Source organism: Trachurus trachurus (assembly GCF_905171665.1).
Source record: "Trachurus trachurus genome assembly, chromosome: 9".
Classification (NCBI taxonomy): domain Eukaryota; kingdom Metazoa; phylum Chordata; class Actinopteri; order Carangiformes; family Carangidae; genus Trachurus; species Trachurus trachurus.
Window position 1 is genome coordinate 1,327,501 of NC_139895.1, and position 27,591 is coordinate 1,355,091.

General features: G+C 43.4%; 1 protein-coding gene across 4 annotated transcripts in view; it reads right to left on the minus strand.

The window, feature by feature from the left end:
• Positions 1 to 21,035, minus strand: part of ddx31 (DEAD (Asp-Glu-Ala-Asp) box polypeptide 31) — a 25,690-nt gene extending 4,655 nt beyond the window's left edge. For 2 of the 4 annotated variants that reach the window (XM_083978997.1, XM_083978999.1), the window contains exons 1-18: positions 20,916 to 21,035; positions 16,834 to 16,932; positions 15,118 to 15,210; positions 14,881 to 15,032; positions 14,702 to 14,777; positions 14,026 to 14,069; positions 13,742 to 13,812; positions 10,640 to 10,791; positions 9,263 to 9,327; positions 9,025 to 9,144; positions 6,877 to 6,983; positions 6,061 to 6,296; positions 3,921 to 4,073; positions 3,763 to 3,822; positions 3,163 to 3,213; positions 2,569 to 2,708; positions 2,336 to 2,420; positions 1 to 91 (exon numbers count right to left, since the gene is read on the minus strand). The exon at positions 1 to 91 is cut by the window's left edge and continues 21 nt beyond it. In XM_083978997.1, the coding sequence (XP_083835123.1) occupies positions 1 to 91; positions 2,336 to 2,420; positions 2,569 to 2,708; positions 3,163 to 3,213; positions 3,763 to 3,822; positions 3,921 to 4,073; positions 6,061 to 6,296; positions 6,877 to 6,983; positions 9,025 to 9,144; positions 9,263 to 9,327; positions 10,640 to 10,791; positions 13,742 to 13,812; positions 14,026 to 14,069; positions 14,702 to 14,777; positions 14,881 to 15,032; positions 15,118 to 15,210; positions 16,834 to 16,932; positions 20,916 to 21,026 (1,906 nt within the window). In that variant the 5' untranslated portion in view covers positions 21,027 to 21,035. The remainder of the gene's footprint in view (positions 92 to 2,335; positions 2,421 to 2,568; positions 2,709 to 3,162; positions 3,214 to 3,762; positions 3,823 to 3,920; positions 4,074 to 6,060; positions 6,297 to 6,876; positions 6,984 to 9,024; positions 9,145 to 9,262; positions 9,328 to 10,639; positions 10,792 to 13,741; positions 13,813 to 14,025; positions 14,070 to 14,701; positions 14,778 to 14,880; positions 15,033 to 15,117; positions 15,211 to 16,833; positions 16,933 to 20,915) is intronic. The other 2 variants (XM_083978998.1, XM_083979000.1) reach the window with 2 other exon arrangements.
• Between the last annotated feature and the right edge of the window lie 6,556 nt (positions 21,036 to 27,591).

Here is a 27,591-nt window from a genome sequence, read left to right on the forward strand (position 1 = left end):
TGGCGGCGTCTGAGTGGACGAAGTTCTCAAACTCCGTCTGAAGAACCGTCGCTCGCTCTCTGACTTCCTGCTCCAGGGCCGCCGCTGATCTCTACACACACACACACACACACACACACACACACACACACAGGTCAGCAGCTGATCACCACACGCCTGGTTTAGGCCTGGTCTACATGAATACCATATATTCCTAAACACACATGTTTCTGTCCGTTGGGCCTCTCAACCACACCAACACTTCGATTTCTGACCCACGGTTCGATTCAATTCAAATTCTATTAAAGGCCCCATGGCATGAAAAATGTGATTTTGGTTATTTTTTCGTGCTTGGGGAGGTCTCTGGGCCACGTATATACTGTCCCATGCATCAAATTGGTCATAAACGGAGAGACACACACCGCCCATCTGTAGGAACATTCTATTTGAGACGAGCTGATAGCACTTCCTCCTTTCTGTGATGTCACACACAAGGTAACTCCGCCCACCGTGACCAGTTGTTTTTTTTCAATTTGTATGAATGCAGCTTAGGTTTCAGTTACTTGCCTGTGATTGGCCCGACCACATGCCACTCTAAAACAGTCAGCCAATCAGAGGAGAGGTTCTCATTCTCTCTTCTGATTGGCCAAATGACCTGTGCCTGTTAGAACTCCAGAAAGAGGCAACAGAAAGGGGCAATATAAACGATATTAAGCAGATCACTGGTACTCAAAACCAATGATACATCTTGTTAGGGATATCAGCAGGTAAATAAACCCAGAGAAAAGTGCACAGCATGGGGCCTTTAAGGTTAAAAAAAGAAGAGATTTTGATAGCAAAAACTGGATTATTTATTATAACAACAATATATAGGCTAGCCTAACATTAACAGTTATAACGAGGGCTGCCCCCAAATAGTCAACCAAGCACTGGTCGACCAAAAAAACATTATTCAATTAAATTTTATATATAAAGTGCATGCACAGGGCAAACTCAATGCACTTTACAATAGTTAAGCAACTATAACACAATGCAATTTAACCGACCAAAATCCCATTGGTCGATTGGTCGCAGGAAGAAAAAAAACATTTGGAGCCTTGTTTTGTCAAAATTAAGTCAAAATCAATATGACTGAACTGGATATGAAAGGCTATAGGGCTTTTAATTTGAAGGGCCAGATACAGGAAGAGAAAAAAACCAGAAACAAAACAAAAAAAAGAACAGCCACGGAGCGTTGGAATGGGTGTGTCGCGGTTCTGCCATTTCATTGGCGACACAGGTTCGTGTCTTAGAGTGTCGTGGTTTCGGTTTCGATACGTGTATCGTTACAGGCCTAGAATTCACCCACATAAACTGAGATATTTTTAAACGGATAAAAAAGTAGAGAAATAAAAAATATCCGATTGAGTGGATCCGTGTAGCGATGTTATACGGAGCTGTCGCCTAGCAACAAGCCGTTCGCACATGCATGGAAGCAAAACGGTTGTCAACAATGGTCCACATGTACCAGGCTATCTGCAGTGTTTTCATTTATTCCTGATGAATTACGTTCATTCATGTCCGCACAGCGCTGTTTCTCCGTTATTGTCGTTCTCACACACACACACAGAGAGAGAGAGAGAGAGAGAGAGAGAGAGAGAGAGAGAGAGCATGCATGACAGTAGTTCACGGTTTAAAATCCACCGTTTGACTGCGCTCATAACGTTCTTCTGCATCTCCTGCATCGTGGCGTTTCAGGCCTCAGAGGAGATCGTTTTCAGTTTGGCCTCTTCGTATGGACAGAGAGATTTCTGTGGCGTGGACAGGGTTTTTTTTTTTTTAATGAAGGCGAAAATATCTGCTTAAAAAAATATCCATATACGTGTAGTCCAGGCCTTAGTCTGGTTTGTCCTGGTTTAGTTTAGCCAGGTTTAGTCTGTTCAAGTGTAGTCTGGTTCGGCCCGGCCCGGTTTAGCCTGGTTCGGCCCGGTTTAGCCTAGTTTAGTCTGGTTTAGCCCGGTTGGGCCCGGTTTGGCCTGGTTTAGCCCGGTTTAGTCTGGTTTAGCCTGGTTTGGCCTGGTTTAGCCTGGTTTAGCCTGGTTTAGCCAGGTTTAGTCTGGTTTAGCCCGGTTTAGCCTGGTTCGGCCCGGTTTAGTCTGGTTCGGCCCGGTTTAGCCCGGTTGGGCCCGGTTTAGTCTGGTTTGGCCTGGTTTAGTTTAGTCTGGTTTAGCCTAGTTTAGCCTGGTTTAGCCCAGTTGGGCCCGGTTTAGCCCGGTTTGTCCTGGTTTAGCCCGGTTTAGTCTGGTTTAGCCTGGTTTAGCCAGGTTTAGCCTGGTTTAGCCCGGTTCAGCCCGGTTTGGCCCGGTTCTGCTCCTACCTTGCTGTGGTACTTGCCCCGCCCCTTGTAGGCGTCGTCCCTCATCAGACAGGACAGGACGTCCAGCAGCTTCATCTCTGATAGGCTGAAACACAGAGAACCAGGAAGTGATGTCACAGCTGCTGTTGCCACGGTTACAAGGAGCCCATCGGCCGTCGGCCTCAATTCAATTCAATTCAAAACAACTTTATTGATCCCACGAGGGGCAGCAGGTTGCCGTGGTTACCACCCACCTGATGTGGTGGTTGGCCAGCTCGGTGATGAAGGCCGCCTCGGCCGGCGTGAGGAAGAGGAGGCTGCTGCCGCCGCCGCCGATCCGAGCCGTCCGCCCCACGCGGTGCACGTACTCGGCCGCCGCCGTCGGGGGCGTGAACTGAAAGGTCAGAGGTCACGTTACCATGGGAACTGAAAGGTCAGAGGTCACGTTACCATGGGAACTGAAGGTTTTTTTCTTTAACAAACTTTATTATCACATTTGAAACATACAAACATGACATCATACTGACATGAAACAACACTAAAGCACAGAGAGTGTGTAATACATAGAGCAGAGCTTGACAAAAATAAGTAAATGAAATAATAAATAAAATAAAAATACAACGATCCAGAAGAATAATTATGAACAATAAAGAGCCAGAAAATAAATATCTGCAAAAACTGAAAAGCAAACAAGACATCCAGTCTCATGGAAAAGATTCTGGTCCATATTACTAGATACAACCTCTACTGGTTTTGTTTTGTTTCGTTTTGTTTTTCAACTGAAGGGTCAGAGGTCACGTTGCTATGGGAACAGAGAGACGCTCTGATTGGACAGAGACTCGACATACCTGAAGGATCCAGGTGACCTGGGGCAGGTCCAGACCGCGAGCCGCCACGTCCTGAAACAGGAGAGCAGACGTGTGTGACGTGTGTGCTTTGTAAAGTGTTTGTCGTGTGTCTTCTATGTCCTTGTGTTTTCCCACTTAACCTGGAACAACCGCACAAAAGTTCCTATGTGTTTATGCACAAATGGCAAATAAAGTTTTTGACTTTGACTTTAAGTTTAATTTAATTATCCAGTAGTTTGGGAAAAGTTCTTCATTTGTGGAATAATCAAAAGTTTAAATTTTATTCCCTTTATCACTGTTATGGTTTAAAAATCAGGTACAAATATAAATCAATAAATGTATAAATATAAACTACATGATAAATGTTGTTTATTAGACCAGTTTGAACTGAATCTAAATTCCATCTTGTTCCTGAATCCACCAAACTGCTGGATCACAATAATCCTGATGTTCCAGAAACCAGAAATATTCACATTGAAGAAGCTGAAATCAGAGAAGCTGGAGCTTTTTTTAAATTAAAAAACTCCTCAAACTGGTTATTAGATTATCAGGATAGTTGATTATTAATTTAATAACAGATAATTATTATTCTGAACTGACCGTGCAGAGCAGAACTCCTGAGTCCGAGGCTGAGAACTTGTGGAAGACGTCGGACCGCTCCTGTTGGACGAAACAAACGCACCCAGACTGACTCACAGCTGCTCACAGGACACGGAGAGGGAAAGACGGAAAGACGGACGGACGGACGACGCTCTTACCTCCTGCTTCATGTTGCCGTGGAGACGCATGAAGCTGAGCGCAGGCTGCTGATTGGCCGAGGGCCGGCAGAGGACGGAGGTGAAGAGGGAGTAGAGGAACTCCACCACGTCGCAGCTCGACACGAAGACGATCACTTTGTTGTCGGGAGAAAACTGAGGAGAGAGGAGGGAGACTCCGTAAGGCCCGACACTGTAACTACAGGCAACAACACTGGTGTTTCATGCACTGCTCAATTTAGAGATTTTGGGCTGTTTTTCTTTTCTGAAAAAGTCGAAAGTTGAAAGAAATGGTAGAAAATCCACATTAAAGGGATAGTTCACCCAAAATTCAAATTTCTCTGAGTTCCAGCGGGGCTCCGTGCAGCACTGCATGTCCATATGACGGTTGAGAACGGAGCTCACTTTTCTTCGTAACAAAAAGACACCAAAAAACATCCAAATACCTCCATGCTGCTCGTATGTAATGTCCCTCTTGTATTGACAAGACAAAAAAAAATTAAATAAGTCTATATTTCAAGCTTGTTTGTAGCGGAAGCTCCTCTTCCCAGTTCATCCAAATTTGGACGAAGAGAGGAGCTTCGAGAAGCTTCCGCTACAAAACAAGCTTGAAATATAGACTAATTTAATTTTTTTCGGGACAATTTCTCATGTCGGGGCTTCAATACAAGACGGACATTACATACGAGCAGCATGGAGGCATTTGGATGTTTTTTGGTGTGTCTTTTTGTTACGAAGACAGTTGATATCCATTAGCAACCGTCATATGGACATGCACTGCTACGCCGAGACCCCCTGTAACTCAGAGAAGCCACGGAGGACTCTGAAACTTCTCCCAGCCCTTAGTCCACATGAGGGGGAGGAGATCATGAGGGAAATTTGAATTTTGGGTGAACTATCCCTTTAAGATTTTTATTTTACTTCTTTTCGTATGTAGATTTCACCAGGAGTTAGTCTGACCTACAGTATGTCATGTCAGGTGTCATTGTAAAGCTCTCTCTCTCCTCAACAATGATGTCATTTCCTTTGTATCATAGCAACAAATCATAAAAGTAGGATTGACAATAACAATCTCTGTAGTTTTACAGTCCAAGTCTTTAAAGGCCGTTTTCTCAGAAAAAGTTTTTCAGACTCAGACTCCTCTCTAGAAATCTCCACTTCAGCAGCACTTCCAGACACCAAACCTTCCACTTTGATCCCTTTCTATATTCTGAAGGTTTTTACATTCACAGCCTCATTTATACAACATTTTATTACTAAAAACATGGCGATATTTGAATTTTTAGGGCTGGTGACAGTATTTTCTCATTTACACAGTGATAAAAAGAGATATCCACAATCCTCCTCTGTAAAAACTAAAGACTCTAATATGTCAACAAAATAAAACAAAGCAGCTTTATCCATTGTTCAGATTTCTGTTCAGGGAATGTATGAAAATTAGCACATAATTCATAAAACATTGCCTAATTTACATATTTAAACATACAATTTGACAAAACTTGTAAAACAAAAAAATATTTGTCTTAAAGGGACAACCAGGAGTTTCTATCTGGTTATAAAAAAGTCTGATATTAATGTGGATGAATCTACGTTACCACTTGTTAATGGTCCATTTTAGATAAATCTATGGTTTTGTCTCTATGGTTATTTTGTTATTATTAGTGGTGGTGGAAATGCTGGGCGAGCCGACCAGCGTTTCTTTACTTTCGGTTTCGTGGCGAGTCATGAGAATAACGCCGCCGAATCTCCGTTTATGGTGGGAACTACGACGGTATGTGATCGTCTTCCAACCTCTGACTTTAATTCTTGATGAATGAAAACATGAGTCTGTCTTGCACCGGTCAAAGAATTTCACGGTGCGGAGGCTCATAAATGTAGTGTGGAAACACTTCACTTTAACAAAACTCCTCGTTGTCCCTTTAAACTTTAGTTAGTGTACTGGGTTTACTGAAATATTTATGCATTTTCAGTGGCTATACTGAGTAAACCTGAGTATCACATAGACTACACCACACACACACACACACACACACACACACACACACACACACACACACACACACACACACACACACACACACACACACACACACAGACACACACACACACACACACACACCCCCCCCCCCCCCCCCCCTCCTACCCTGCACTTGTCCAGGATGAAGGCAGCCAGACAGACCAGGCGGATCTTACTGGGAACCACCACCACAAACTGCCTCAGGGCCTCGGGCACCGCGAAGCTCTCTGATTGGCCGCCCGGCCCGGGGTCAGAGGTCGCCGTGGAGACGGCCGTGAGGTCGGAGGAGGAGGAGGAGGAGGAGCCGGACACCTGGACGTTGACGGGGTCGTTGAGACAGACGTCGGCCAGACGGGTCACACCTGGACCAGGAGGGGGGGGGGGGGGGGGGTTAGTGCTGCACGATGATAAATAATAATTATAATAATAATAATCACAATAGTTTGTGAAGCTTGGAACACTTTTTAACTTTTTTTAACAGCCTATAATGAAATAAAATGCTTTTAAATGTTCTGTTGCATGGGGTTACTATTGGTTTTGTTGCTAATGGTTACAGATATGACTATGGATGGCAGTAGGAACGTGAGGATCGAACGTGAATCACATTGTTCCTTTAATGTCATAAAAGTTTTTGTCTAAAATGTATCTGACAGTGTGGGCCAACGTTTCCACAACAGTATGACACTTTATATGTTATGAACACGTTGGCCCACACACAGATAGCCTATAATTTTATTTCTGTTTAATTTAAGCACACAGTATTAAAAGTATCTCGGTCATTAACTTAAACAAAATGTGCCGGCCAAGCGAGCTTCTGAAAAGAGTGTGTGTCTGTGTGTGTTTGTGTGTTTGTGTGTTTGTGTGTGTGTGTGTGTGTGTGTGTGTGTGTGTGTGTGTGTGTGTGTTACTGTGTGAGTGTGTGTGTGTGTGTGTGTGTGTCACCGTGTGTGAGTGTGGCTGACAGCAGGACGTTCTGTCTGCTCGGTCCGGTGGAGTTGATGCTGTTCAGGATGACGCTCAGCTCCTTGTCGAAGCCCAGGTCCAACGTCCTGATGGAGACAGGAGATGATGTCATAGAACAACAACAACAACAACAACAACAACAACAGGGTGAAACTGCCTTCAGCCGTCGACTCTCTGGGCTGCACAGCGCCACCTCAACCGCAAGCGGCAAAGCGGAGTGATTCAACCGAGCAGCAACTTAAACAAACTGCTGCTTAGCAACACTGCAAACTGCTTTAGCTAGATATTTAAGCTGTTTGATTCCACAAATACAAACAAGAGCTAGATTTTCAGAGTATTTTTATAAATAAACTGGTTAGTTGAGCTGCTAACGTGAGCTTAGCTAACTTGGTTTGTTTGTTGATACAAAAGGCATCAGCATGAAAGGCTGATAGGTAGCAGAGATTCCTTGCAGGCCATAATGCTACGATCATTTATCATTATTCAGTCATCTGCCTTCAAGGCTGATTATAGAAGCTAGTGCCTTGCAGGCTGATTATTAGGCTATATTGTATAATTGTCTATGTTTAGTCAGCAGTTCAAGGCTGAAACTAGTGCATTGAAGGCTGCGGACTGAATAATGACAATTATACAATATGAAATTATCCTTAGCCTAATAATCAGCCTGCAAGACACTAGTTTCTACAATCAGATGACTGAATAATGATAAATGATCATAGCATTATGGCCTGCAAGGAATCTCTGCTACCTATCAGCCTTTCATGCTGATGCCTTTTGTATCAACAAACAAACCAAGTTAGCTAAGCTCACGTTAGCACTTTAACTCTTTCGCGACCATTGACGAGTTTACTCGTCAATGGTCGCGAAAGAGTTAAAGTGCTAACGTAAACTCGTCAAAACCGTTTTTTTACAGATTAGGATAATAGACACTCTGAGGTACCCTGTGTGTGAATATGGTTCCTCTGATATGTAAAACTGTTTTAAACTACAATCAAAACATAATATTTTTTATAAACTGTGTGATCTTGGTTTTGTTTGAGTAATCGTTCTCCTTGAATGCTGCTGTGGGGACAGCGTGCAGCGCTGTGCGGCTGTCGGCTACAGTGTTGCGACTTTCTCGCTGAATCTGGCGACTTTCCAAACCCTCTTTTGACAAAAGCGACCGACGACAAATGTGGCGAGTTTTACCGGTGCTGTTACAAACGTTTATGGTTTGGAGACTCGGATCTGAAAGCCCGTTATCACGGCTGTTTTCACGGCGCTGTGCAGCGGAGCGGGGGCTCTGCAGCGGGGGCTGTGACCGGCCGCCCCCGTCCCAGAGCACTCATCGCCGGCCAGTCACACAGCAGTGTCCCGGAGCTGCTGCGCTGCGGCCAGAGACCCACACCGCTGCACCGCTGCTCTCCACGCTGCCACCCCCCCAGATTTACCTACAAATATATTTATTTAGCCGTAGAAATGATTTGGGAGACGCCACACTGCAGAGTAGCGGTAAAATGAGCAGATTGCCACTTGACACAAAAGTGCGTTTTTCTCTGAAACTAGAGCGGGAGCTCCGTTTTTGGAGAAACCCAGCTCTCTTCTCCTCCTTCGTACTCACGAACGAAACGGCGAAAAAACTCGCCGTTTTTTCGTGGAGCACGTTGTAAAGTCACTCTTCAAGCACGTGAAGACCGTTTGTTTCTAGGTGACGTACAGAGTTCGGTTCGACGTGAGATAAAAGGTAAACAAATAGCCAAAAACATGTGGTCCTGAGCGGATGTGCTGAGGAATTAGTGTGGTCGCGAAAGAGTTAACAAGCTCAACTAACCAGTTTATTAACAAAAATACTCTGTGTAGGCTCAGTTAGCTATAATAATTAGTCGTGAAAATCTAGATCTTGCTTGTATTTGTCGAATCAAACAGCTTAAATATCTAACTCATTTACAAAAAGCAGTTTGCAGTGTTGCTAAGCAGCAGTTTGTTTAGGTTGCTGCTCGGTTGAATCACTCCGCTCTGCTGCTTGCGGTTGAGGTGGTGCTGGTGCAGCCCAGAGTGAAGCCTCCCAGGCTGAAGGCAGTTTCACCCTGGAGCACACCAACAACAGCAGGTGGTTGTCATGGAGACAGGGAGCAGCAGCAGCCTCACCTGTCGGCCTCGTCCAGCACCAGCCACTGCACGGAGCTGAAGCTGATGCTCAGTGTGTTCTGGATGTGGTCCACCAGCCGCCCCGGGGTGGACACCAGGATGTTGATGCCTTTACGCAGCCTGAGGACACACAGAGGACACGGAGACGCTGTTAGACACCGAGACTCTGTTAGACCGCCTCACGCCACAGCAACACGTCCTCCTCCGCCTCAGCAACTAGAGCCAGACCAACACCTACCTGGCCTTCTCTGCCTTCCTCTTCTCTCCTCCCATCAGGACACCGGGGACGATCCAGGTGAACGGCTGAGGACACAGAGAGAAGCTCCATGTTGGTGACGGTGGGAGGAGCATGAACCCCATTTTATTCATGTTACATTAAAGTCGTACAGCGCCATAAAGCGTTGTAAAGCGCCGTACAGCGCCGTGAAGCGTCGTAGAGCGCCGTAAAGTGTTGCACAGTGTTGTAGAGCGTCGTAAAGCGTCGTAGAGCGTCGTAAAGTGTTGCACAGTGTTGTAGAGCGTCGTAAAGCGTCGTAGAACGTCGTAAAGTGTTGTACAGCGTTGTAGAGTGTCGTAGAGCGTCGTAAAGTGTTGCACAGTGTTGTAGAGTGTCGTAAAGCGTCGTAGAGCGTCGTAGGGCGCCGTAAAGTGTTGCACAGTGTTGTAGAGCGTCGTAAAGCGTCATAGAGCGTCGTAAAGTGTTGTACAGCGTTGTAGAGTGTCGTAAAGCGTCGTAGAGCGTCGTAGAGCGCCGTAAAGTGTTGCACAGTGTTGTAGAGCGTCGTAAAGCGTCATAGAGCGTCGTAAAGTGTTGTACAGCGTTGTAGAGTGTCGTAAAGCGTCGTAGAGCGTCGTAGAGCGCCGTAAAGTGTTGCACAGTGTTGTAGAGCGTCGTAAAGCGTCATAGAGCGTCGTAAAGTGTTGTACAGCGTTGTAGAGTGTCGTAAAGCGTCGTAGAGCGGCGTAAAGTGTTGCACAGTGTTGTAGAGCGCCGTAAAGCGTCGTAGAGCGTCGTAAAGTGTCGCACAGCGTCGTAGAGCGCCGTAAAGCGTCATAGAGCGTCGTAAAGTGTTGTACAGCGTAGTAAAGTGTCGTAAAGCGTCGTAGAGCGCCGTAAAGTGTTGCACAGTGTTGTAGAGCGTCGTAAAGCGTCATAGAGCGTCGTAAAGTGTTGTACAGCGTAGTAAAGTGTTGTACAGCGTTGTAGAGTGTCGTAAAGCGTCTTAGAGCGCCGCAAAGTGTTGCACAGTGTTGTAGAGCGTCGTAAAGCGTCATAGAGCGTCGCAAAGTGTTGTACAGCGTAGTAAAGTGTCGCACAGCGTCGTAGAGCGTTGTACAGCGTAGTAAAGTGTCGCACAGCGTTGTAGAGTGTCGTAGAGGGTCATAAAGCGCTGTACAGCGTCGTAGACGTGAAACAGCTGGTCGTCATTAATGTCACACCACACGTCTACTTGTTGTTCCCGGCGCTCAGAATTGGGCACAACAAAACCGTGTCGTCTGAACTCGGCTTCAGTCAGACACACACACACACACTCACACACACACACACACACACACACACACACACACACACACACACACACACACACAGACAGAGTGAGTGTGTGAGCGTGACCTTGAGCAGCTTCTGGAAGGTGGTGAAGGTCTGCAGGGCCAGCTCTCTGGTGGGGACGATGACCACGGCCAGAGGACCGTCGGACCGGCTCAGCTTGGGCTGCACGGCCTGAAGGGACTGGACCAGAGGGACGGCGTAGGACAGCGTCTTCCCTGGAGGGACAGACACACACGGACACACACATACTCATTACATTTATTGTATCGAACATTTGTTGAGCCATACATTACTTATTGCATAGAGGTCTGGGGGCATGCGTATAAAACAATTACAAAACCAATTTTCATATTACAAAAGAGAGCAATAAGGATCATCAACAGGGCCGATTATCGAGACTCAACAAACACATTTTTCATAAACCTACAGATCTTGAAATGTAATGATCTTGTGGACTATAAAACTGCTCAAATGATGTATAAAGTAAATAATAATCTGCTTCCAGACGGTGTCCAGAGGATGTTTCAGACCCGAACCAGTAGATATGAACTAAGAGGGACTCATGTGTGTACAAAAGCAAAAGTAGGAACAAATGTGAAACAAAGATGTCAATCAATGGAATAATCTAGAATTAGAAATCAAACTGTGCAACACACTTAATAGATTCAAAAAGTTATTTAAAAATAATATTATATATAAAACTGATTTATAAATACCAGTGTGCTTATAAACTGCTGTATGTAGAATATGCAGTTTTTTTTTCTTTCTTTTTGTTGTTGCTCTGTAAAAAATGTTTAAATTGAGTGAACAGAAAATGTTAATTTAAGAAGGGTAAAGGCAAAATAAGATGATGCTTCAGCCTCTTACACCTTTTCGGTCAAAGTGAATTGTATTGCTTGTTGTGTTTTTGTTCTGATTTATTTTGTTTTGTATTTATACCTTTATATTTGCCTATTGTATTTGTTTTTATGAGACCGAAGTAAACATACTAAACTAAAACTAAACACACAGACACACACACCACGTCAGTAACTCTGTGTGTAGATTAGGTACTAAAACTCCAGATTCATGAACGCTGCAGGAATGTCAGACTTGCTGATAACAACTCCTGTGTTAGTGGAGGTGAGACTGGAGGTGAACCAGAGACCTGGAGGGAAGAGACAGATGAACAACCTCTGTGTCCTCTGTTTAAACAACCACTGAGCTCAAGTCAAACCAAAATCATTCAATATGAAACTAGTAAAACACCCATGAAGACTCATCAGGACTGCAGCCGCTACAGGAGGAGGAGGAGCTTCATCGGAGCTTCCTGCTTCAGTACTTATTATGTAGAGCCGAAGCGGAAGCAGGAAGTAACGGTCACCATGGGAACTCAACTCAGAAAAAGTCTCCATGTGAGTGAACGGGAGTCAAAGTTTTATTTCTAATGTGAGTGAACAGTGTGATGATAAAACTCTCTGTCCTCTACCTGTTTAAAACATCACGGTTCATGAAGAGAAACCAGCAGTTTGTTGTAAAACTGTTGTAGAATAAAACTCCTTAGAATCCGTAACCATAGAGACTCCAGGTGGCGTAGTCACGTCACCATAGCGACCACATGGCGTCCTTCCTTTCCCGTGGCAGTTGGTGACATCTGGGGCCGTATTCACAAAGAATCTTAAGGTTAAAATCTCCTAAGGGCTGAATTTAGGAGCAACTCCTAAAAAAAAGTGGGCGTGTCAGTCTTAAATTTAGGACTCCTAGTTTTTTAAAATAAGAGTAATTCACAAAGTATTTTATGCCTAAAAGTAGCTCCTAAGTCTGGGAGAGCTTAAAAGTCCTGGTGAGGACTCCTAACTCAGTAAGACCTATTCACAAAGAATCGCAAATGGCTGCAGCCAGGCAAATGTATGGAGGACTGCAAATTGCTGCAGAGGGGGGTGCTGGAGCACCTGCCCCTTTGCCCTTTGATGCCAAAAGTGCCTTTTTGTCGGTGTTTTTTATTTATTTTTTGGGGGGGGGGGGTCATCTACAACATTTTCGCTATAAAACGGGAGTAGTGACGGTGACGAACTGTCCAATATAGGCGTCACAACGGTCGGACTGAGGTAACTGTGACCGCTGCGATGCAGTCATGCTGATGTGAGCCAAACATATTTTTAAAAAGTTGGTGGGTGCGCTAGACACACACATCTGTTAGTAGTAATAGTTCATGTGATAAGGCTGCTCCCCCAGTAAACTAAACTTATTGTTAGTCTGGGTTCAAATCCTGCTATAGGCCACAAATGTGGGTAATGCATTTTCTTTTCTCATCATTATTATGATCACCATATAATATTAGGGCTGTCAACGAATGTGAAAATTAATATTCAAATGTGCCGCCGGCTCTCAACAACCAATCACCGTGTTGAGCGCCTCGAATTCGTGCACGAGAATTGACGTAATCCATAGCAACGGGGCGTCACCAGGGGCGTCACTCTTAGTTTGCTCTTAGTGATTTATCCTTAGTAAGAGTCGGTCTCAGCGGCTTTGTGAATAGCTTTTAAGAAAAAACTCCTACGTAAAAACGTTTAGTGCGAGTTAGGAGCACTCCTAGCGGTAAGATAAAAGGCTTTGTGAATACGGCCCCAGATCTGTAGTCACACTAAATACATTCTTCTGTTGCTGTGACAACAAACTGCTGGTTTCTCTTCATGAACCATGGTGTTTTAAACAGGTAGAGGACAGAGACTTTTATCATCACACTAGAAATAAAACTTTGACTCCCGTTCACTCACATGGAGACTTTTTTCTGAATTAAGGTCCCATGGCGACGTTACTTCCTGCTTCCTGCTTCAGTACTTATAGATGACAGTTGTTCTGGATGACATCATACATCAGGTTATTATCATCATCACATGGAGACTTGATGTGTACGTGCGTCTCTCTCCAGATGTTTCTAAACATCTGTGGTGTGTAAATGACGTGTTTGACTCGTCAGTGTGTTGTTCTACATAACAGAGAGAAATGTGAATCTAAACAGTCATTTACAACAGTTCCTACATTTACACCAACAGCAACAGCAACAGGAGCAGCTGGACATTCAGAGTCGCTACTAAACCATCGATGGATGTGGAAATCAACGTAAACTTCTGCTGCACACGGTTCACACACACACCCATGCTGCTCAGTGTGACGGTGTCTCACCTGATCCGGTCTGAGAGCGAACCACAGCGTCTCGTCCTGACAGGAGGGGGGGGATGGTCTGTCTCTGGACACTACACACACACACACACACACACACACACACACACACACACACACACACACACACACACTTTGGTTAAAACCAGCGTCATGACTTGTGTCCAGTAGTTTGTGATGGACTTCCTCTCTGTGTGTGTGTGTGTGTGTGTGTGTCTCTATGTGTGTGTGTGTGTGTGTGTGTGTGTGTGTGTGTGTGTGTGTGTGTGTGTGTGTGTGTGTGTTACCTGGTCAGTGTAGAAACGTTCAGGACTTTGTTCAGCGTCGCCACCTGCAGGAGAGAAACCAGATCAACTCAACACTGTGCACATTTGGGTTTCATATTTTTCCCGAAAATCACATGAATCAGATCCCGGGATAAGACGACGCATTTCCCAGGAATCCCAGGAAATAGCTGCAGGGTTTTTTTGTTAATTTTTTTTTAGCCCATAGGCATTATGTATATGCATCATTCACATATGCGTTCCTAAATCCCAAACTGACATTTTGTATCAAATTATTACACAGTATTTGTATCATTATTAGGGCAAAAGAAAAGAGTTTACTCTATAAACAGCAATAATAAATACAGCTACTACGCGTCATGTGCAACATCTGCAGCAGCGCTATGACAGGTGGATATGTCCAAGACTTGTCCTCTGAAAAGTCAGAACCTTTCCCAGGAATACCGGGTCCGTGGATTATACCCTCGTGTGTGTGTTACCAGGTGGGTGTGTGTGTGTGTGTGTGTGTGTGTGTGTGTGTGTGTGTGTGTGTGTGTGTGTGTGTGTGTGTGTGTGTGTGTGTGTGTGTGTGTGTGTGTGTGTGTGTGTGTGTGTGTGTGTGTGTGTGTGTGTGTGTGTGTGTGTGTGTGTGTGTTACCAGGTGTGTGTGTGTGTGTGTGTGTGTGTGTGTGTGTGTTACCAGGTGTGGGTGCAGGTTGAGCTCTGAGAAGGAGTCGGAGGTGAAGATCTGCTCCTTCACCTGAGTGACGGCCGGTCTGAGGAGACAGAGGTCAGAGGTCAATAACCCTAACCCTACAGGTCACCACTCTGACAGGATGATGTCATCGGCCAGGGGCCAATCAGAGCGCAGCAGCTCACCTGTGCAGCTCCGGTATGTCTGGGTTGTGTCTGAACAGAGAGGAGGTCTTGATGCTGCTGCTCTTCACCTCCTTCACCTCCCTCTCCGCTCTCTTCTTCTTCTTCTTCTGTGGTGCCGCCACCGCGCCCTCTGACGGCTCAGGGGGCGGAGCCTAGAGACAGGACACAGAGGATGACCAATAGGATTCACTTCCTGGTCAGCTGGTCCAGACAGCAGGTGTGTGTTAGTGTGTTCACCTGTGGACGCTGAGGAGGAGGAGCTTCAGTCTGCTCCTCTTCCTCCTCCTCTTCCTCCTGCTGCTGCCTCCTCTTCTCCGCACGCTGCTTCTTCTGGACACACACACACACACACACACACACACACACACACACACACACACACACACACACACACACACACACACACACACACACACACACACACACACACACACACACACACACACACACACACACACACACACACACACACACACACACACACACACACACAGATCGGAACCAGTTCTACGTCAGTTTAAACAACTGGTGTCTGTTTCTTCTTCTAACCAGAGTAAATCTGAGCTGTTTGCTTCTTTGAGGAGAAGTTGAAGGTGAAGCTATCCCATCCCATCATCACTTGACTCACTTTACCATAAAGGTAAAACAACGAGCTCATCAGATCATCTCTGATCCAACCACCTGTTCCAGCTGTTAAATGTTTAGTCTGTATGTAAAATGTTTGGTGTTGATGTTGCTGATGTATGTTAACCCTGTTAACCGTCTGTCCAGGTCTTTCCTTCACTCTGCTGTCCGACTGCTGAACAAAACTAGGTGAATTTTTTGTAACTGAAATTGTGTGATGCATGAGGCGTGCACTGGGTACTGTGTACTTTTTTATATATATATATTTTTTTTTTTTTTATACCCAGAGACTTAGAGATGTACTTTTAATGGTGATATTTATTTGAATTCCCATTTTTAATTAAGTATTTATTCATTTTCTTACATGCAACTAGCAGACTTTGCACACAGCTGCCAACTCTCTTTCTTTTCTGGTTTCTCTGTTATGTTATGTGTGTGTTTGTGCTATGAGCATGGTGTGCGAGCCACCAAATGGAACTGCCCTTTAAGGGATTAATAAAGTAGTCTTGAGTCTTGAGTCTTGAGTACAGTATGTATGTGGAGTGTTTGATGATGTTTTGTGCCAACACAGAACTATGAGCTGTGCCGAAAGCAAATCCTGCCAACTTGTTGTGCAGTCCTTAAAGGGACAACGAGGAGTTTCTCCGTCGGCAGAAAAATTCTGCGACAATAAAAAAAGTCTGATATTAATGTGGATGAATCTCCGTTACCACTTGTTAATGGTCCATTTTAGATAAATCTATGGTTTTGTCTCTATGGTTATGTTGTTATTATTAGTGGTGGTGGAAATGCTGGGCGAGCCGACCAGCGTTTCTTTACTTTCGGTTTCGTGGCGAGTCATGAGAATAACGCCGCCGAATCTCCGTTTATGGTGGGAACTACGACGGTATGTGATCGTCTTCCAACCTCTGACTTTAATTCTTGATGAATGAAAACATGAGTCTGTCTTGCGCCGGTCAAAGAATTTCACGGTGCGGAGGCTCATAAATGTAGAGTGGAAACACTTTGCTTTAACAAAACTCCTCGTTGTCCCTTTAAACGCGCGTTAGTCCAACTCCTATCAGAGTTCTCCACCCAGGTGATGTGGTTGTGTATTCACTTTAATCTGAGACATTTAGTCGGACTAACACGTTCACATCAACTTCAGTCGGACTGAGGCCAAGATTCAGTTTCTTCAGCTGTCATGTGAACGTACTGACAGATCTGAGAGCAGTGATGTCACTTCCTGCACCCCACCCCGTCACAATAAAAGCCTCTGTTTGTAATAACTGCAGTAGAGGTGGACTAGACTCTGAGTCTGAGTCTGAGTCTGAGTCTGGACTTACTGACCTGTGGACGTTGAGGAGGAGGAGGAGCTTCAGTCTGCTCCTCTTCCTCCTCTTCCTCTTCCTCCTGCTGCTGCCTCCTCTGCTCCGCACGCTGCTTCTTCTGGACACACACACACACACACACACAGAATAGGTGAGTACAACAATGACATCATGGAGCATGGATGCAGGATGAAGCTCTGCAGTCACAGCAACGAGCTGAACACTGTTTCTCTTTTGTCATCCAAACACAACAGTGAGGTCAGAGGACAATAAGACGTGTGTGGGTCTTTACAGAGAGAGACGCTCTTCAATTGCTGTTTCAACCAACCACCATTTATTTATCTATTTATTAACAAAAATACAACTGACTCAGCACTAAACTCAGTCTGGGGCCGTTGACTTGCTGTTTTGGTAGGAAGCGGATCCAGGGCGAGAGAGACAGGCCTGTCCGTCAAAATAAACTGAGAGTCTTTAATTCAAGGAAAATAATTTACAAGAAAGTCCACGAGCCATTAAAGGACAATTCCGGGCAAATTCAACTGTATGTTCCTAACATTTTAGGTCTAAAATAGGGTTTCTCAACGGGGGCGGTACCGCCCCCTGGGGGGCGTTCTGAACTTTGTGGGGGGCGCTGGGAGCGTGAGGGCTGAGAGGGGGGCGCTCAGGCAGAAATGGGGGGCGCCACAACTTGGCTGCTACAAAGTTCATTTGGGCTCTACTTTTTCAACTTTAATGGTTTCCCAACTTTTTAAGTGCAAATAACCGACATAAATAACCTATTTTTCAACTGATTTAACCCGCAAATCTAACACTCATAATGCGGGAAATTCCCGCACACGTTCCAAACCAACCATAGTGCGCACTACAGGAGCGCTGCGTCAGACGGTCTGACTTAAATGACACACACACACACGTCTTTGTATAGTTTAACCATAGGCTACTGAATGAAGTTAGATGGATTTTTTATACCAAGTACAGCCAAACATTAGTGTAGGCTACAGGCTGAAGAAAGAGGAATAGCAGAGCTCCTATGACTGCTCGTCCCTGCGAGGAGCAGGTGACCCGAGCCGTCTTTTTTTTTCTTTTCTTTTTTTTTTTTAGCGGCGCCGTCTTTACAGGTGAAGCACAAGCAAACGACTTTACCCGACAGGGTTTTCCTGCCGATCTAAGGTGATTTTTGGCCGCCACCTTAATAGTTACAGGGTGCATGTTGGGTCTTTAGATATAGCGTCTTGCACTTACACCCCGTTTGAAGAGGGAAGCCCGTAAATTACCAGCGGCGTCATGTCAATAGAAACCGAGGGGGCAGGTGCCCCCTCAGATTTGAGGGATGATTTTTTTTTTTTTTTTTAACTTACATTACCTTACTTATTATTTTACCATCTAGCTATGATCAGTGGTCATATTGAGTGAAATGTATTACAAATAATGTCATAGTCCATCTCAAAAATACATAATTGCCTTTTTCCATAAATTACAACCCCCCTCCTTTCTGATGGATGTGGTCTCTTCCGCCCTGATGCATACACGCGCACCTTGGCTGCATCAGTCCGTGCTTGGGGTAAAAAAAAAAAAGTCTGTGCTAGGGGAGGGGAGCTACCTTCAATGGAAATGTGAGAGCAGTGTAACATTAAACTAGGGATTTCAAATGTTTAATCAAAGAGGAACTATGGAAGTCCTGCTTTTCCGCTGTTCTGCTAGCAGTCCCTGGCCATGTGCATCTGTTCACAATGAAGCCGAAAAATCAATACATGGCCATGTGCATTTGTTTACAATGAAGCCACGAAAAATCAATATATGGAGTGGTGAGATAAGTTTTTTGAAATACATCCACCTTATTGTTCCACATTGTTAGCCAAGATAGTGTTTCTGAAATTCAGTTTACCAACTTTTTGGTCCCCAGTTAGTGCCCAAAATAAGTGATTTGAGGGCATCCTCAAAAAAATTTTGCATGCACAATAGGACATTCTAGCATCAAATCAACAATCTTTTTTTTTCTTTTTTTTTTTACCGCAACATAGGGTTCACGTCATGATATTGTTTGTATTTTGAGCATTAAAACTTCCATAGTCCATAGTTTTCTTTGTTTGATATGTCAAGAGACTTTTGGTTAAGTAACCATGGACAGCTCCCTCATCATTACCATCATTATGGGCAGTTTTTGTTCTAGAGACCTGTAAAAAATAAATAATTTAGGTCAAATGCTGGAAATTTTCAAATCCCTTGTGAAAACACACATTCGTCATGAGGACAAACTGTTTTGCAGTGAAATATGAATAAAGTAACAGATAAGTGTAGAAAACAAGTTTAAAGCGAAATTTTGTAACATTGTTTGGGGGGGGGGGGGCGGTCAGAGGATCATGGTATGGTCAGGGGGGCGTTGGTTCAAAAAAGGTTGAGAACCACTGGTCTAAAAGAAGGAATCTGAAGATTTTCAGTTTAATTGCTCCTGTTTTGCGGTAGTTGTGTCTGTCCCCTCATCGCCACGGCAACGATGAATGGAGAAGTTTATTTACTTCAACAAGCCGACATGTTTGTAAAACTAGATCTAATTCAAAGACAAGGCAAGGCAAATTTTATAGCCCATTTTTTACAAACAGTTTGTCTCAAAAGGCTTTACATGGCATCGTAACAACATCCGAGTCTCCCAGAGTCTGGCGGAGTCGAGACCCAAGTTGACGCTCGGTGCGTTCAGGTGCAGTGGGAAGCTCCCGTTTGTGTCATAAACAGGATTATACAACAGTTAGTTCCGACCGGTCCCAACCGAGCAATTTGATTGGACAACGAGACATTCCATAGTGCTGATATACAGTATAACAGCACTGGGACTTTTCACAGACATAATCACTCCGCTGTTCAGCTGGACAGGAGCTAAGTCAGAGCCAGGCTCCCCATACAGGAGCTGCCCCATCTCTCTGCTGCTGCTGCTGCTGCTGCTGCTGCTGCTGCTGCTGCTGCTGCTGCTGCTACAGTTATAAACGGACCTGAACATTAAAACCTGGACCTGACCTGGTCCGTCTAATTGGAGATAAATCTCTACTAAACCCGGCTGGAAAAAAATCGCCGCGGGGGCAACTACGTTTTGACGGTGATGTGTTTTGATATTAGCGTTAGCTGTTGTTAGCCACGTAGCTCAGCTACTTAGCTTCAGCTGTGTTTATATTGATTACATAGATGATAAACAAATGTAATACGGTATCGATAACGTCTCTGTGTCTTCACGCTGGTCCTGTTGCTGCGGTGCTGATCAGACACGGGCTCAGAACCAGAACCAGCACTGGAAGCAGCTCGGTGGAGAAGCTGGTAGCTAGTAGCTAGCTAGTTTAATGTTTATGTGTTGCCTGGCAACAGCCTTGTCTCCCTTCCAGTTGCAGAACTATTTCTGTTGGCGGAGCCAAAGAAATGATTAAATAAACAAACAAATCATAATCTCTTGTAGTTTATTACTGTTCTAAAATGCGCTTGTAGCACTGTTGTATAAAAGCAATATCACACTGGAGGTCGTGCTGTTGTACTGTATATCAGCACGGTGGGATTATCTGACCCAATCACAGCCGTGCTGATATACAGTACAACAGCACGACCTCTCGTGTGATATTGCTTAAATATCAACTCTGGACTCACTTGAAGTAAATAAACTTCTGGGTGCATGTTTGAGTCTCCATCTGACGCTGTCTGTGGCTTTGAGGGATGGAAACAGCCTAAGCAGCAGAACTTCAATCCGCTCCCATTCATCGTTGCCGTGGCGATGCGGGGACAGACACAACTACCGCAAAACAGGAGACAATAAACTGAAAATCTACAGATTCCTTCTGTTAGACCTAAAATGTTAGGAACATACACCCCCGAGTTGAATTTGCCTGGAATTGTCCTTTAAGTTAACCTTTTGCTTTTATTGTATTACAAGTTAATGTCTTATTAATTTTATAAGTTTTACTTTGGTGAATTTGGTGATTTCGGGAACCAGAATGCAGACAGAGTTCAGAGTTAACAGACACCAGGCTCTTCTCCTCTCTGAAGAGTCTGGTGTCGCGAGGCACTAATATAAACACTACAACAACAACAACTGCCTGGTGTCTCCATGGTTACAGTTCTACTCACCCTGGTCCATCTCTGCTCCGAGCTCAGAGGTTTCCTCCTCCTGGCAGACGCAGCCGAGGGCAAACTGCTGAAGATGTTCAGACACAGCTGGTCCTCCACTGATGACATCATCTACACACCTATACACACACACACACACACACACACACACACACACACACACACACACACACACACACACACACACACACACACACACACACACACACACACACACACACAGCTGTTACTTCATTGATAAAAAGTTTCACATCAAACTTCACTCAATAAACTGTCAAGACACCAAACTGTGTGTGTCGTAAGACATGTGACGAAAGTGAAGAGAGTATGTAAAGCCATTTTAACATTTAACAGCCAGACTGGATGTGTGCTGTAAATATCTGTAATTCAGTTTTACCTCTTGTCAAAAAGAACATTTCAGATCCACAACTACGTTTTTCCTCTTTAACCATTCATGTGTATGGGGTTTGTCATTACAGATATCTACAGTTCAGTTGCAGATATCCACTATGTGAATTACAGATATCTGTAACTGAATTACCACTAGTACTAATTCCAGTTACAGATATCTACAATTTGATTCTGACTAGTCATAATTCCAGTTCTAGATATCTTTAATTCACCTCAATTACAGATATCTACATGTCCCTTTTCAGATATCTGTAATTAAGTTTTGACTAGGAGAAATGAAGTTGTAGATATCTGTAACTGGAATTAGTACTAGTGGTAATTCAGTTACAGATATCTGTAATTCACATAGCTATGACAAGCGGATTAAACATTTAAAAGCTAAGTTTGACTCTCCAGAATGAACATTGTCAACAACGTCTTTCTGACTGGTCCTAACTACATTTTGAATAGTTGGATTTTTTATTCAAGATATCTGTAATTCAGTTTTGCCTCTTGTCAATATAGTAGGGAGGTTAAGCCCAAAAAATAGGCCTTTGACTTCAAGTCATGATGCAGAGCTCTCCTTTGACATGGAAGTACCTTAGGGTCATACAAATAAATCTATCCTAAGACACAAGTGAGATCACACTTTGTATCCAAAATAAACAGGTTTTTAAAATGCCTTTTTTTAATTGAGAAAACTCATGTTAAAAGCACATTCCATTTAGGATGTCCATATAAACTACAATGACTTCAGCTCCTGGATGAGATCTACAGCTTCTGAGACAACATGCAGCTGCTTGTGTGACAGGATTTTGGGTTTTAATAATGTAAAAACATTAATAAAACTATACTGATAGTGATTTGTTGAATATCAGATGCAGTGCAACAAATATAGTCTACAAGTAGTTAAATAATAAGATGCAATTCATATCACAGTGGTGTCTATCCTCTACATGGGGCGGCCGCCTTAACCACTGCGCCGCGCACCGCCCCGTTAATGCTCATCTTATCCATCTCATGATGTTACAGTATCTTTATTTCTTATATCAAATGAGCCATAAATGATGGAATGTCATGACTGGACTTTAGGCTTCCTATGTCAGTCCACCCTACAGATTAAAAACATCCCTGTTCATCATTCAAACTGAGAAACAATCCTGAAATATTGCAATCATGTTACAGCTGTAGATCACATCCAGGAGCTGAAAACATTGTAGTTTTTATGGACATTCTAAATGGAATGTGCTTTTAACATGTGTTTTCTCAATTAAAAAAGGCATTTTAATTTAAAAACGTGTTTATTTCAGATACAAGATGTGATCTCACTTGTGTCTTAGGATAGATTTATGTGTATGACCCTAAGGTTCTTCCATGTCAAAGGGAGCTTTGCATCATGACTTGAAGTCAAACGTCGCTTAACCTCCCTACTAGAGAGGCAAAACTGAAATACAGAGATCTGGAATGAAAAATCCAACTCTTTAAATGTAGTTAGACCAGTCAGAAAGACGTTGTTGATATCTACTATGTTCATTCTGGAGTCAAACTTAGCTTTTAAATGTTAAATAAACCGCTTGTCATAGCTCACACGTGTGTGTTTACATAGATAGATACATAGATAGGCTACATGTGTGTCTGTCTGTGTGTGTGTGTTGATGCTGTTCATACACACGTGCTCGTGTGTGTTTACAGTGTGTGTGTGAACAGCAACACACACACAGACACACACCGTTTAGCCTCGTGCCACCAGCAGCTACAGAACCAGTTCAGTCGGTGAAGCTACGATGAAAAACTAAACTACAAAGTCTCTGAGAGAGAAAAGAGAAATAAACTGAAACTCACCGAGCGACTGAACCAGAGCCTCGTGGGGAACTCTTCCTGCTACGTCACTGAAGCCCCGCCCCCTCACAGCTGATCCACTGCGCATGCGCAGCAGCTTCCACAACTCTTTTACTCTGTCCCTCTTGAATGTAATGTAATATAATATAATATAATATAATATTATATTATATTATATAATAATATAACACTGTAAGTGGGGAATTTCTCTTGTCTTATATTCTGAGATGCAGCTACAACCTGAACCCTCTATGAATGTGTTGATACCAGATGGTTGATGAGATATTTGGTTGAAAACAAGAGGAGATGGAGAATTACACATCTATTTGTAAAGATAGATGTAACATGATGTGATGTGTTTCAATAAACACATTTATATATATATATATATAAAACATAATAGTATATGATATGATATAATACAGGTAATACAACATAACAATACAATATGATATGATATAACATAACATAATATGATATAATATATACATTATGTGACATGATATAGGCTAATATAATATAACAAAACAACAACATAATGTAATATAATATTATATATACACATATATATATAGACCTGAGTCCAGGAGAACTGAACTAGACACGATCTTCTTCTTTTTTTGATATTCATATATCATATTTTCAATTTAAGAGAAAACAAGTTGACAACAAACTGTCAAGAAAATAAAACAAAAGCAGAGATGAATACATGGAGGCTCTTCAGTTGAAAGTCTTTACTTGTTAGTGTGGAGCGTCCTCCATTTCTCCCATTTCCTGGGAAAGGCTGCTCCTCTAGAGCGGAGAGAGAAAGTCATCTTTTCCATTAAACACATTTCCTTCACTCTGTCCATCCATTGGTTAATGCTTGTAGACTCAGTTTTATACCAGCACTTGTTATAACCTTTTTACAAGCCATCAGTATTTTACATACAGTAGTTACCAGTATTTTTTAATAACCACATTTTCATTTAAGACACAGAAATAGAGGACCATCACATTGTTAGGGATTGTGTAGCCCAAGATCTTTCCCACAGTAGTACATACATGACCCCAAAAGGTTTGAGTTTTTGGGCATAGCCAAAATATATGGGGATGCAGACCCAATCTTCATTACCAGATCTAAGATCACTGTAGTAGACCTGAGACCTGATATGTTGTGTTTCTGTGGATGTCTCAAACTTCCCACTCTTTTCCTCAAATCATTTTCCAGGACTTTTCCAGCTGCTACATTATGACATCACACCAACACATCCTCCGTCCCATTCATGCTTTGGAGAAGTCTTTTCAACAGTTGTAGCTTATTTTGTACATTTACACTGCAACTTTACACAAAACTCAAACTCTTACCAAGAATATTTGTCTGATTTCCAGTCAAAACAAATCTCATTCTACTTGAAATAAGACTCATCACATAAAAAGCAGCTTGTTTTTAGACACTTTTTACTTCTTTCAAGCAGATTTTCACTTGAAATAAGTAGGAAAAATCTGATAGTGGAGCAAGTTTTTCTTTCTTATTACAAACACAAAACACTTTCTTTCACTGGCAGATTTTTCTACTTATTTCAAGTGAAAATTAGTTTGAAACAAGTGAAAATGATCTAAAAACAAGTTCATTTTTTTAGGTGATGAGTCTTATGAGAGAAATGAGACATTTTGACAAGAAATAAGACAAATATTCTTGGGAAGACCTCCCTCTCATTCTCTCTCCCAGAAGTCTGATTTAAAGATGCAGTCTATGGCTCCAACTTATCTATGACATAATCTCTTACATGCTTAGAAATTAAGACCATATTTAATATAGAACAATGCAAAAATATGTTGTTTTTGTTTTTAAACCACACCTACAACAGTTCTCTATCTGTCCATCATCAGAGGAGACGACAGGTCCAACACTGGAAACACTCAGCAACTCAATGTCCGTAGTTTTCTCACTAGGATTGGGACAGAAATCCTTGTTGGGGTCTGAAACAGTCAAACTGAGCTCTGGCAGCTGCTGTCATGATGTGATCAATCATTTTCCAGGACAACTTAAAGCTTTTCCAGGAGATTTGACTATTTTTCCTCAATTTCCATGTGTTTTCCATGACTGGAAAATTGGTCAACCATTTTCCAGGTTTTCCAGGACGCTTGGGAACCCTGTTTAATCTCTTGTGTGTCTGTTTTGTGTATTTTAATGCCCTGAGGTCTTTTTATCATCATGCTGGAGGACGACAGTTGTGACTAAGGCCCAATCCCATTTCCCCCCCCTTACCCCTACCACTTACCCCTACCCCTCCGTTTTGCGCGTTCACGTGTCGGGGTAGGGGTGTCCCAATCCCCGTTAGGACAGAGGGGTAGGGGGAAGTGGTGGGGCTACATACCCCTTCAAATGGAGATATTTCAGAGGCACACTCCAAACGGAGGGGTATGGAAAGTTTCCCAGAATGCATCTTGAGGCAGCCGGCAGCGGTGGCTGTAAAACGAAAAGCTGTTTTATTTCTCGCTGTAGCGCTGTTATTACGTCACGTTATTAAGTTTTAATATTTTTTCATGCGAGAAAGTAACTGTTTAGATCCCAAATGTGCAGCCAACCTCCGTCGTCATCCGTCGGTTTTTAGAGGTTTACCACCGGCTGGTTAAATTCTTTTTAGCATTTAAATGTTGGTCTCATTGATGAAATCTGACAATTGTGGCAGTAGAATTAGTTTATTTGAATGAAAAGTGAAGCTTTGTGTATGTGTGTATCAGACAGAGGAGCAGGCAGCGCTGCCTCGGGGCTCTGTACGTACAGAAATCACCACATTTACATCAGTAAATACATGTTTTACAATGAACCGATCAGCCTGCATTAAAGGGACAACAAGGAGTTTTTATTTGGTTATAAAAAAGTCTGATATTAATGTGGATGAATCTCCGTTACCACTTGTTAATGGTCCATTTTAGATAAATCTATGGTTTTGTCTCTATGGTTATTTTGTTATTATTAGTGGTGGTGGAAATGCTGGGCGAGCCGACCAGCGTTTCTTTACTTTCGGTTTCGTGGCGAGTCATGAGAATAACGCCGCCGAATCTCCGTTTATGGTGGGAACTACGACGGTATGTGATCGTCTTCCAACCTCTGACTTTAATTCTTGATGAATGAAAACATGAGTCTGTCTTGCACCGGTCAAAGAATTTCACGGTGCGGAGGCTCATAAATGTAGTGTGGAAACACTTCACTTTTACAAAACTCCTCGTTGTCCCTTTAAATTTTATCTTATTTTATTAAAGCAGAAGTAAGCGATATTTTTGTGTTAATATAAGTCTTAAATAGTTGTATCTTCCGACAGCAATCACTTCTATAGAGTGTTTGGTCTGAAACACGGGTCTGTCAGTCACTCTGCTCTGCTCTGAGCCCAGGAGAAAACTTTCCTTGTATCCTACAACCTTTATCCAATGAGGAGAGAGAACGGCATAAAGGGGCAGTCCTCTCTGTGTGTGCAGCCAAGGGATGCGCATGAATGTGGTGACGTAGGGACGAGGACCAATAGATCCATGACGAGGGCGGGGGCTGCTAACTCCATCTGCTGACAAGACGTTATGGTGCGTTCAAGGCAACTTGTAACTCATGTTTTTCTGACCTGTGAACTCGTACCAGTTCGATCTGGTACGAGTTCACAGGTCAGAAGTTACGAGTGGCCGTTATAGTGACTTTCACAGGTAAAACAGGTCGGAGAAACACGAGTGGGTTGCCTGGAACGCTACAAAGTCGTAAGTTGTGACTTGAAGCTGTAATTTACGGTTTCAAAAGCCTGCCTGGAACGCAGCATTAGCCAAAACGACTGGATCGCTTACTTCTGCTTTAAGTTATATGGTACACGGCTATTTGATTTCTGGCAAAAGCTCGCCCCATCATCTTACGTAAAAGCCAGTGAGACTACGTGATGATGTATGTGATTGTTGAAGTGGTGTCCCATTTCGTAGGGGTTGACTTTCTACCCCTACCCCTTGTAGCTCCGTTTCAAGGGGTAGGGGTAAAAAAGAGAAATGGGATTGGGCCTTAGACTCTGGCTAACACTGGCACATTTACAGAAATGGTGGACCGGTGCAGGTGTGGTGCCACGGGTGTTTTTGGTCAGTTACTCCTCCCCTTGATTTGATTTTGGGCCGCCGTAGCGACCCCAGTTCTGTCCACCCTTGCCTCCATGCCCCCAGTCCAAGTAAAATACAGCCAGTGTTGATGTGACCTGTTGTTGATAATTGCAAATAAAATATTTTATATTTTTCTAATAAGTCTCTGCCCGTGGTATCGAACCTGTGAGGACCTTATATACGAGAGAAAGGTATTAACCATTTTCCTTTAAGAATATCTATAACTATCACCTGGGGCGAAACTCCCCAGGTGGCGTTGTTGGTAAAATTGTGTTATACGCTCCACTTGCCACATAGGGACCAGCTGACCGGTGGGTCCAGCAGTGCCTTGCTCAGA